The sequence below is a fragment of the Montipora foliosa genome, chromosome 8 (assembly GCF_036669935.1).
Source record: "Montipora foliosa isolate CH-2021 chromosome 8, ASM3666993v2, whole genome shotgun sequence".
Lineage (NCBI taxonomy): Eukaryota > Metazoa > Cnidaria > Anthozoa > Scleractinia > Acroporidae > Montipora > Montipora foliosa.
In genome coordinates this window covers 15,485,580-15,498,079 of record NC_090876.1, presented here as the reverse complement: position 1 = coordinate 15,498,079, position 12,500 = coordinate 15,485,580, and the positions used below count along the sequence as shown (strand labels likewise).

The window sequence follows — 12,500 nt, the reverse complement described above, 5'->3', positions numbered from 1 at the left end:
TGCGTGATCTTCTCACCAATTGGTTTAGTCATCCTATATCCATCTGAAGCGCTCAACAGCCACGATACAGGGTTAACACATAATGTGAAGAGCCTTAGGCAAAGGGCGTCGCCCTGGGGCAAGCCTTTGTTGAACAGGGGAAGAATAGGAGAGAACCCTGGGAACGAGGTTGGTATCATCTCTGAAGTCTCAAGGCCTCTTGCTGTTCTCACTGAAATCTTCATATTCCAGCTTGAACTCAGCTTCTGAATAACTCTGCCTACCCAGCTCTGGAACCTATGTAGGGAGCACATCTCCACTAGTCATGCATGGTCAACACTATCATACGCCTTACAAACTTCAACCCACGCCATGCTCAGGTTGCGCCTGCCACGGTGATTGTCTTGGCAAACTGCTCTGTTGATCAGTAAATTATCAACTGTCCCTGAACACCCCTCCTTTGCGCCTCTCTGTTCTCTTTCCATTACTGGTAACCGGTATTCATTCAGGTGGCCATCTATCGGTCCCAACAGACACGAAGTAAACCATTTATATATGGTATTTAGGCAGGTTATTAGCCTTCGGTTCTCGCTACAAAACTCTCCTGGCTTCGGTAGCAGTGATGTTTTCCCTTCCGTGAACCATAACGGAATGTCATGACTACCCCATCTGATTTCCTGTAAACACCTGACTACGCCCTTATGTAAGCTCTCTACTTTCTTCCACCAAAAGTTAACTGAGTAATGGTCTTCGACAACAATTGCATCTTTCGCCGTCAGATATCACAAAGTGAGCTTTGTTTCTTTATAATGTTATTTGGCTAACTGTGGTGTTATGTACAACACTGAAACCAAATGGCCAATTCTGTATGGGTTCAAAAGGAATCCAATGCCTTGAATGCATCACAGTGTTTACTGAAGTCCCATGCCAGTTGTGTGGCAATTTACATTTTAAATGTAAATTGCCATATTTTGTACTCAACTCTGCACAGTCTTCAGGTAAAAAAAAATTATCATGTGACAGTGAAGAATTTATATTTGAAAGAAAGCTTGTTGTCTATTTTGCGCTTCATTATTCACGGTCAAGGTTCTTCTGAAAAGGGTATCCTGAACTGTGAGACTGAAATTTATTTAATTGCTGTTATGTTTCTTATTTGCATGCACGCGATTAAAATAGGAAGGGTTTATTTGCCTCTAATAGCAAATATTTTGTTTTTTTCAATAAATTTTACGCTGGAAAATGTTTCTGTGACATTTTTCGCCCAAATGAATGCCCAAAAATAAAGGTTTTTAATGACCTTTAATTAAGTGGAATATTTTTCGTAGTTTAATATTCTCTGTCAAAAATTTGCATAAAAAGCTTGAAATAAACATTGGCACTTGCACAAAAAAATTAGAGTTGCTGATTTATCTCTTTGTCGAGTTCTCATTAATATTTTATTAACTGTCACGTTATGTACAACACTGAAACCATGTGTTTACAATTTTCTGGCTATTTATAGATGGTTTTCACAATGACATAAGCTCTGATTGGTTACCGAACTAATTTATTTATGTGACTAGCACAACAGTCACGCATTCGAGATGGCAGAAAAGAATCGCAAGACAACACGACAAGACTTTCAGATAGCAGTTTCTGACATAATTATGGTCTACGTTTTGGATTCAAAAACTTCATTTGCAGCAAGAAAAGGCACTTTCAAAATTTACATAAATAAATAAATAAATAACGGTTTATTCACAGTACATCCACATAAAAGGATGTGGCTCTTCATCAGTGAAGGCCTACAATACTAATTATTTAATATATCATTAACATATATTATGTATCATTGGCATACTGGAAAATCTATAATAAAATGTATACTTGAATGTAAATATGTAGAAAGTAAATGGTAAAAAAATTTAATGGTAAAAAAATCTATAATAAAATCTATACTTGAATGTATAAAATATGCATATGTAGAATGTAATGGTTGGTGGTTTCTATGTCTTTAAAAGGAAGGCAAAGTGTGCGCCTTTAAGAACGCCTTGCAGAGCCTGCAATATTCTTTAAAATCTTTGCAATTCCTTATATTTGCTGGCAATTCATTGAAAATCACGACTACGGAATGCTGAAAGGTGCCTTGTACAAGTGGAACATAAAGCCAAGGAGCAACACTGGAACGGAGATGCCTACAGTAATAGGTTTAACAACTTGCAGATTTAAGCAGGAGGGCCTGAGTTATCAGAATAGGGCAACCCTAAAACCCGGAATCCGGAATTCGGAATCACAGTACAATACAGAGAGTAAAAACTATCCTAAACATTTATAAAAGCTAACCTTAGGCCTAATTAGGCCTAAAAACGTTTGTTTAGGCCTAATTAGGCCTAAGGTTAGCTTTTATGAATGTTTAGGATAGTTTTTACTCTCTGTATTGTACTGTGATTCCGGATTCCGGATTCCGGATTCCGGGTTTTAGGGTTGCCCATCAGAATACAGTGCTTTAAAAATAGTCTTAAATAGCGAGTAGCCTCTTAGCTCTAGGACAAGTAGCCAGACTAGATCCAAAATGGTAGATATACTGTTTACATACTTACAAGTAACGAAACTAGCCATATATACAGGCCTTCTGACAGGGTGCGATTTAAAAATGCAAATTATGCGATTTTTTCAGGGCAGATTGTGCGATTAGAAAGGCCAATTATGCGATAAATAATGTAAATTATGCGATTTTTTTCTCAGCAATTTTGAGCTTGTTTTATAAGGTTTCAGGTTAAGAAAAACACTTTTTTGCTGCCCTAAAGACATTTTGAACACAAAGGAACAGTAATTATGAATCTCGATGGACATTAGTTGGGATAAATAGGAAAAATGAGGTCCTCTGCACTACCGGTGCACCACGTTAAAAGTTGAAAGGACACAGCTAACATGCCAAATGAATGATCAAGGTGCTCGTCAACCACGAACTTCCGAAGATGGTCAATCACAATAGGGCCATACCCCCATTTATACGAGAGAAAATAAGCCGCGGCTTTCTCTGGCCGCGGCTTACAGAAGACTCGAATGTTTACCCCCGCGCGTATAAATGGTACAAAATCTACGTTCATGTCTTTTTCAAGCCGCGGCTTATATTGACCTGGGAATATATATTCGTATAAATAGTTCCTTTTGCGTATTTTGTACACCGTGGCCAGAGTAAGCCGCGGCTTATTTTGTCTCGTATAAAAGGCCTTAATATTGCACGACGAGAAAAACATCAGTCCATCGTCCAGTGACGTGGAGCGTACCTGTGAGGTACTTTCTTGCTCGATCGTGAGCTGTCAGATTGGGCGGAATGTTTCTTCGTCGAAGAAAAAGCGAGCGTTTTCACAACAAACTTATCCATGAGTAAGTTTATATCAGTTTTCAACGAGAGAAACTACATTTTGCCGAAAAATTTACAGCTTCGCTTATTTTTCACAAATCTCTTCTATTAGAGAAGGCAACTGTGTCATTTTAGTGGTGTGTATATAAGGGCGTGTTTGTGTTGCACCAATAGAAGGAGACTCGTACCAGGTCCCCGACATGAAAAATAAAGCCTTGAACTTCTAATGTTTACGAAATCGAAGGTGACAAAGGTTTTTTAGCCTTTTTCCCAAGATAAATCATCTTAGAAATGGCGTATTAATGCAGGAATTTCTAAGAAACGTGTTGATTTATGTTTCAGTTTATGAATTTTGTGCGTCCTTTTGTGAATTATGCGATTTTTCGTGAATTGTGCGATCGGATGCGATTTGAGGTCGATTGTGCGAAATCGCACCATCGCGTAATATCAGAAGGCCTGTATATAGCGAACTGGAGCCGTTGTAGTCTAGCTGAGAGGAACTTTGGTAGTGGACAAAAAACAATGTCATGTATGTAGTAACTTACATGTATTTTAGACAGAATTAGTGTTTCTACCAAATGTTTCCGTAGTTTAAAATCAGTAAAGTTTGTTATTTGAAATTCAGGCTAGGATTTTTTCAGGCCCCTAATAAAACTGAAGCTCAAGTTGCTCCCTGAAATGTGATGACCATTCTGACTCACACTTCAGTTCATTAATTGACAATATTGTCTACCATATGATTGTCCACAGGAAACTTATTATATGTGAAATATACCTGTGAGGGGTAAAACTTTAATTAAAACTACTGTACCTTCCTCAGAATTAGATTCTAAAATCTTTCTCTTTCTTGACTTCTTTGCATTTCCTCTGAAAGAGGTAGCATCACCTTCCATGATGCTCGTATGCTGTTGCATTTTTGGGTCAGCCTGGCAAACTGTACCTTCCTCAGAATTACATGTAGATTCTGAAGTCTTTCTCTTTCTTGACTTCTTTGCATTTCCTCTAAAACAGGTAGCATCACGTTCCATAATGCTAGTATGCTGTTGCATTTTTTTTTGGTCAGTCTGGCAAACTGTCACTGGGATTGCAATAGGTTGTTGTTCAACCAAGCCATCTCCTGCTGCTGCTTCAAAAGTAGAGCTCTCTGATAAAGAGACCATAATAACACAAACTTAATAATTCTGCCAATACAAACTGTCAGTGGCAGATGAAAATCTTTAAAAGGAGCAGGAAAAAAATTGATCCAGACATGTGGCACATGGTACAGTTGTACATATACTAAACGTTGGCCAAAAATGATTTTGGATCATGGAAAAACCAACTTTCTCCTGGGTATGAGGACTTAATAATTAAAGTATTCTTGTGTTCAATGAAAACAGTTCCTTATTGACCAAGTACATGCACTTTACTAGCATTATGTTATGCAGATGATGTTTGATGGCACACAACAAAATACATTATTATATACATGTAAAGTGTAGATACTTTTCTTTTGTACTAAAAAAAATCAAATCGTTATCTTAATCATGCACAGTGAAGAAATTATTTTCATCTTTTGCATGTGAGGATATATATGTATAGGCCTCATCATGGCTACATTGGTGTACTACCAAGATTAGACAATTAAGAGAGATGTTAATTACTATAATATCTTCCACATTGACATTTTTAAAGCTCAATTTGACATTGTCATTAAAATTTGTTTTTGATAATCTTCATATCGTGTTCCATGTTACTGTACACAACATGAATGTTTCAGCAGTTGGTGACCACTTTTTCACCAGTGCTTAGGGATATGAATATTCACTTGTGAGAGACACTATCAGCACGATACCATTACACTTGTAATATACTCCAATTATATTTAGCTGCTATATTGTGGCTTCAGCATCATTTGTATCAGCTACCTTGAGGTGAGTTAATTGGAGTACATGAATTCATTGGCAAGTGAATGATTGACATAGAAAGGTACTTAACATAAATATTTTTGTAAAATTATAGAACAACCAACATCTAAACACATGATGTACAAATAATTATGTGCATAGTGTTCCCTATCCCCACCATCAAAATAATTATTATTTTTATCTTTTCTCAACTCTCTAAATTATATACAATATTAGCCGTATAAGTTTAAATTCCTACTGCTGAGGTAGTATCTGGTGAACACTGTTTGATCTCTTCTTTGTTAGCTTGGACATTCTGATTATAGGGATCTACATGTCCATGAACTCTTCAATTAAATAACCTTCACTGCCTTGAAATGGTAGAGGCTTTCAAAAAAAAGTTCTACACTTTTTTAATGTTTGAGCAAACCTACAGCAAACTTTAAATTTAAGGAACAGTATTAAATTTATCGACTCCTTTTACAAAATGTTTGTGTGAACGTTTATACTTTAGATCTTTTTACAGGATTGTCAAGTTATGAAACTGAATTAATCCTGTTTTCATTTACCGCTAGTAATTACATTGCTAGACTTTTGTTGTAAAATAAATAACAATTATATTACAGTAACTTTAATCAATTCTCATTTTTCATACTAATGACCTGAGTCTGGTCTGCAGCTATTTTGTAAGGGCGAGCCTGTCTTTTTTCGACGAAATTTAAATTCCCCCCTTTTATTTTTAATTGACGTTTCAACAAAGGGTGGCAAAATCTCCTCTTTTTCCTCTTATTGATCCCAAAAGCAGGGCTTCTGATAGGATGCGGAAAAAAATTAAAGATTATGCAGAAATTTTTGGTCATATTATGCGTAAACATGCGTTGATTATGCCGAAATTACACTGGATTATACGGAAATTTAAACAATTTATATAACTAATAATTAGGCCTGTCCAATGTATTTACATGCTTATGGTAAATCAGGACTCGAAGTCGCATTTACGACTGAATTTTTTCCCTTTGTGATATCTGGACGAGTTGCCAATTTGCGACCAGCTTTCACCGTTAAAATTAAAGGTTAGTAATTGGCATTTTGCTGAAACTTTTGCTAAAATAAATGAAGCGATAAAAAATATTTGGTTCTCGTCATGGATTTTGCTTCAATTAGGAGATATGGAGCAAAATTTTGATGCGGTTGAACCACGATCCACTCCCTCGATCATTCACCATTTTCAGCGGTTTTTTTACACGTACAGCCTAGGTACTTCATGTATCCCCTATTATAGTGTATTTAAATTATAATGTATTCCCACGCGTATTATAATGTATTTAAATAATTAGCATTAAATACCCATGCATACCCTTATATATCCCTATATACCCATGTATACCCTTATATACCTCTATATACCCATGTATACCCCTATATACCCATGTATACCCCTGTATACCCATGTATACCCTTATATACCCCTATACCCCATGTATACCCCTATATACCCCTGTATACCCATGTATACCCTTATATACCCCTATATACCCATGTATACCCCTATATACCCATGTATACCCCTATATAAGGGTATACATGGGTATATAGGGATATATTAGGGTATGCATGGGTATTTAATGCTAATTATTTAAATACATTATAATATACACGTGGGAATACATTATAATTTAAATACACTATAATAGGGGATACATGAAGTACCTAGACATACAGTCCGTATTGCGGGCTCCTATTTTGTTTTGTACAACTTCATCGCAATGATTGTCCCTTCTTTTACAAATGATGCATTTTAATTTGCTACTAAATTTTCATACCTTGTTGCATCATTTTTTTTAAATTTCGACTCTAGGGTATGTTATGAAAATGGTTTAACTAGAGTCCAGGCTCATTGCTGCAAAATGTATGGAAACTGCTTACGAACTTTCATCTTGCGAACGAAATGGCGTGTTTTCTTCAATGTTCAGGAAAATAAGCGTTTCAAAGTAGTCAATCTCTTTGCCTTTTGTGTTTGTGAGGATGGTAAGCAGCTGCTTTATCACTAATATCAGGCATTTCTTCAGTTTTATGCAAAAAATATCGTAATTATGGGGAGGGTGCAGATTTTAGGGAATTATGCGGATCCGCATCGCCGCATCCTGTCAGATGCAATGCAAAGGTCACCAGAACAGCGTTGTCACTATACAGGGTTTAAAATGAAACAAACAAAGCAGTAAAATACCATAAACCATTTTCCACAGTTCCTCCACAAGATTTCCACACTGTTCCTTCCAACTGAATTTTTGGTCATAACATTCTCTCAGGAAGGTCATCTCATCAAGCCGCTGTTTATGTTTAGCTCTGACACCTTTAATTTTTTTTGCCCATTTGGCAGGATTATTTGAATGAACTATGCACGTGTCTCCAAAGTGAATCTTCTCTAATGCTCTTGCGAATCCTGAATTACTTCCGACAAGAACTGGTAAGCCTGCTGATAGGGCTTCAAGGGCTACAAGACCAAATCCCTCTGATTTTGAAGGCATGGTGACAAGGTCAACCTCACAAAAGAGATCCTTCATTCTTTTCCGGTTCTTTACAAACTTTCGCACTATCAGCTGTTCTTGAGTAATTCCAAAGTTGAGAAGTCTTCTCCTGACCTCATCCTGCTTGTCATCAGGGGCACCCACAAACAGAAGATAAAAACGTTTTCCTTTCAGGCGTCGATCAGCAAATGCCTTAACGGCAATGTCATATCCCTTCAGCTCAAAGTCCTCCACATCTCCGCGCCCACACAACAACACCTTAAACTTATCATTGTCAACTTTGGCCTTTTGCTCTAAAGCCCCAAATTCCCGATTAAATAGACCTGGAACCATTTCAAAAATATCCTCATCCTTCTTACTTCCCTGCAAATAGGAAGAATAAGCCTTTTTAAGTCTTGCTCCCACTGGAACAACAAGGTCAGCTTTTTTGCAAAGATCAACCTCATCCCAGTGCTTCTGTTCACCTCTTGAAGTAGGATTATCATAACCCTTATATTTGCTGAGGTTTTCTGGAGCAGTATGCACCATGTGCACCCACTTACAAGTTTTGAATTCTGGAGAACGTTTTATGACTTGAACTTGCCGGCCAAGTTTGACACCATGGCCAACAACAACATCCATTCTGTGATCCTGAGGTGGGAAGCCCAACCAGTCACGAGGTTCATTGAAGCCTGGCCGTTGGCTTGCATCAAGAACACGGACCCCAGCCTTTTGGGCTGCCTTTTTGTCTTCATCTTTACAAGCACCCTCTGGGACCAACATAGAAACTCTGACATTTGGCTGTTGTGACAGATGAATCGCAAGCTCTCTGTTTAATGTTGACAACCCACCCTCCGTTGAATTCCATTCACTCCCTAAAAGAGTGATGTCCAGTATTTCCCTGTTTCGGGTGGAAATCTCCTCTGCTTCTTCAGATACTTCTTGTGACATGATTTGAATTCCAATTAAAAGACAACTGCAATGATAAATAAAAACTGAGATTTCAGCAGCTACTGTACCATCTTTTACAGTCAAATGCTCATCCTGAATACACGTACAGTAATGTTGGCAATGTTAGGGGGTGCTTAGTGGTGAATGGGTAAGTGATTTTTTACCATGAATTTGCATTATGTTTACTTTCTGGACTGCACAAGGAAGGAATGAAAGAAAAATAATTTTCATCACACTTCTTTTTCAACTGGCAAAGAAATTCCAAATAACATTCTGTAAAAAATGTATGAATCTCTTGCCAGTTTAAATGTCAGTACAATGACAAAACTTCCCTTTCTTCTTCAGAAAACTTGCCTATCCTGACACCTAGTGCACAGGTGCAAGGACTCCTACGTACTGCAGTTCCCTGGATCCCAATAACAGCTAGCCCCCTGACTTTAAACTGGAAAACATGTACAACTACAGTCTGTCTATGAATTACAGTTGTAAACTACATTGTATGCTAAGCATGCACACAAAACAAATTTGCAAACCCTGAATGGCGCCCCTTACCAAACTGAGTGATACGGGCCATATATGGACCATATATGGGTAAGATATGGGATAATCTATGGGCAATATATGGATTTCATATGGTTTTGATGTGGGACATTACACACCATATCAAACCCATATGATGCCATAAACTGCCTCTCTATTGTCTTATCTATGGGAAACATACATATTTCGTAAAAGTCCATATCATTCCCATATATGGGAATGATATGGGCTATGGGAATGGTATGGGATGATTGCCATGCAAAGGAATGATATGGGAATTGTATGGGAGCTGTAATCAGTCCCATACCAAACCCACATCTATGGAAAAGATCGATACGTAAACTATTGCTGCTCCACAAGCTATGGAAACACTATGGGACTACAATGGGAAAGACAACTTGTACCCATAGCAAACCCATACCTCAGCTGCTTACTGGAGGTATGCAATTGCTAGAATATTTCCACAAAGGTGAAAATTATTCACGGAAATGACCACTTTGTGTTTAAGCTTTAAAGTCCCTTTATTCAAATCATGGACACAATGTTAAATTGAAAACTTAAAAGTTGAAATCTGAAATGAAGCGCTTACAAAGTAAGACTGTACAAGCTTTGTCCACCTTTGAACTGTTAACAATTAAAACTTAATGCAAGTGTCTGTTTATTTTAATGCCCATCTAGTGTGGTGTCACTATAATGGCTTTACGAAGGGCTAAAACTGTTCTATTATTCCACTCGTACAGAAGAGATTCATATTCTTTGTGGCCGCCGAGCCTTGGCACACTTCATATCTCGGCATACTTCGAACAGACTTTACCTAAAGGTAGAATCAAGAAATGTTAATTTTTTTGGTCTCATTTTTATTTACCCAACAATAGTCACAACACTGTTTTAACCTGGGTGTTTGAGTATTCACTTAAAAGCAGGTATTCCTGGGCTTTGGAATGTAAGCAATTTTAGACAATTTAAATTTAAAAAAACTATCCAGGCACTTAGCATCACTTTTCTTTTTGTGCAGACACAAGCATTCCACATATTTTCTCTATTTTATGTTAAACATGCAAGCTAGTTAAATTCATGCCTGCTAATACAAAAAAATTAAAATACAGAGGAATTTCATATCATGCCTTTGAGCACCTTTATGTGGCAACTTTATAGAAATAGTCAATTGTTAGAAAAAGAATAATGAACCTACCAATGATTGCATGAACATGCAATTAAATAATAGCAAATTGTTTGTTTATGTTAAAGTAGGTAGGTTACATTGGAACTATGTAAAATATCTCCCATTGAATAGGTACAGTACCCCTCAAAAGTAAGTTGACAGTCTCAACTTGATCCTCGATGCTTGAAACGTTCAAGGATTAAGTCTCGAGGATCGAATTGAGACTGTAGACTTACTTTTGAGCGGTACTGTGCCTAAGTGTAAGGACCCTCAACTTGCAATCATCTTCATAACTCCCAAGGTACCAAGACTCTGTTAAACAAACACAAATCTATTTGAAACAAAACTTCTTGACTCGTGTTGGGTTGCACCATTTGAACATCTCTAAACCTTGTGCGACATTTACATCTGTGGTCTATCGGTAGTGATCTATGCGCAGATTCAACAATGATCTCGATCCGAGCGAAGTAATTCGTGATCACTTTTTTAGTGGAGTATGTTCTAAGTTTAGTAACAACTTTACACTGACAAAAAATAGGAACTTGGAGGAGACAGTTAGAGTATATAAGCTTATGATCGAAGTTCTAAAACAAATGACACTTCAAGCTTTTGCAACTTTCTAAGGCATACAAACATGAGAATTTTCCTACCTTCTCTAAGACGAGTTGGGGCATTTCTCTTGCGTGAAGTACGTCCCGACATTTCTACTTAAAACACACTCGAATCGGACCCTGAAAGCACGGAATCTTTCTCTAAATGTGACAAAAGTTTTACGAAAACATCGAAGGATCACGATGGAACGAAGAAAGTGACAAATTCGAAAAGGACGCGTTCTTTTCTCTCACATTGTGATTAGTTAAAAGCCACCACGTGACCACAAGTAGATGCGTACGCACTGATCTTTACTCTGGCTCCCAGGCACACACGGTCGAAGTCACATGCAAACAACAAAAATGGCGGAGAGAAGAAAAATAGGACGTATGCCACAAAGGATACATGCGGCATTCAAACGCGTGTAAGTTTCCAGCAGCAAGAAGAAAAAACGTGTCCCCGCAGTATCCACATATCTCAAACCGTTTCTCTGCATGGCTACAGACGTGATCACAATTTTGAGTTCGAAGATGATCATGATGTCTCGATCAACTACGATGTGACAGTGACAGCATCCAGTTTACCTTTACCTTGCAGTAACAGCGATGAACAATTCTGCCTCAACGAGGACGAAGTTCTTAGCACAGATTGTGAAAGGTTTACAGCTGAGAGTTTATAATGCGACAGTGCGAGTGACGACGAGCTATTACAGTTCACTGAACGCAAAAGTACAGTGTATGTATGCACGTTTTATCAAGGAGGGTACTTCTTCAGACATTTTCAGTGATGTCGAGAGTACTGGTGGATCAGACTCTGAAGCTCTTGCAAAGTAGTGTGAAAGAGAGGATGATCGATTTGCTATTGTCTGGTGCGCCTATAACAACCACTTCGAGCATTGTTTTGATATTGTCGTTTGTGATGAAACATAAACTTTCACAAGAAGCATTTCGTGACTTGCTTGCAGTGATTGAAGCTCGATCACTGCCCCAGACCCAACAACTGCAAGAAGGAAGTCAAGAAACTTTTCGAGCTTGTGAGCCAAGCGAAAGGGAATATTGTTAAACACTTCTTTTGTTCTTACTGCAACGCACATTGTGGCAAAGGTACTCAGGATAATCGTGGAAAAGGGAACTTGTCACATTTGTGGTAAAAATCTTGCTAGCACTCATGGATTCTTCATTGAGGCTCCAATTGTTAAGCAGCTGTAAACATTTTTGGAGGAGTTTATTTGAAGTTAACTTCACATCTTCTCTTTAATAGTCACTTTTTTTTTGTTAAGAGAAGGGGTAGATTGACATATGTAAGTAAAAACCACATCAGGGTCTAGGAGCATGCAAGAATCTTCATACAGTGGGCTTCCTCAAGGCTTCTGTACAGTCTGTCACAGTAGGGGGTCATTCGGATCATGATTTGTTTGCCTTTTTTTTAATCAAATCGTAGCTGGATGGCAACAATGTTAGCAGCAGAACAACACATACAATGTAGGTTTGTCATGAATGAACATAAAAAAGACTAGATGTAATTTCTACTCTAGGCAC

At 37.8% G+C, this 12,500-nt stretch overlaps 2 protein-coding genes and 1 long non-coding RNA gene across 4 annotated transcripts in view; all 3 read right to left on the bottom strand.

Annotated features, from left to right (window-relative positions):
- The window catches only part of LOC137968129 (uncharacterized), a 197,285-nt gene that overhangs the window by 118,090 nt on the left and 66,695 nt on the right, over positions 1-12,500 (bottom strand). The gene's annotated exons all lie outside the window — the stretch shown is intronic.
- LOC137968304 (uncharacterized) overlaps positions 1-12,500 on the bottom strand; it is a 48,283-nt gene that overhangs the window by 27,864 nt on the left and 7,919 nt on the right. The window contains exons 3-4 of the mRNA XM_068814907.1: positions 7,439-8,694; positions 4,137-4,469 (exon numbers count right to left, since the gene is read on the bottom strand). Coding sequence (XP_068671008.1) covers positions 4,137-4,469; positions 7,439-8,694 — 1,589 coding nt within the window. The remainder of the gene's footprint in view (positions 1-4,136; positions 4,470-7,438; positions 8,695-12,500) is intronic.
- Positions 9,706-11,228, bottom strand: LOC138012731 (uncharacterized). 2 transcript variants are annotated; one of them, XR_011125069.1, is made up of 3 exons: positions 11,022-11,228; positions 10,608-10,683; positions 9,706-10,023 (listed from the first exon to the last, which is right to left on the bottom strand). It is a non-coding gene; the product is annotated as an uncharacterized lncRNA (long non-coding RNA). The 2 variants fall into 2 exon arrangements; XR_011125068.1 differs by lacking the exon at positions 11,022-11,228 and having other exon boundaries at positions 10,608-11,012.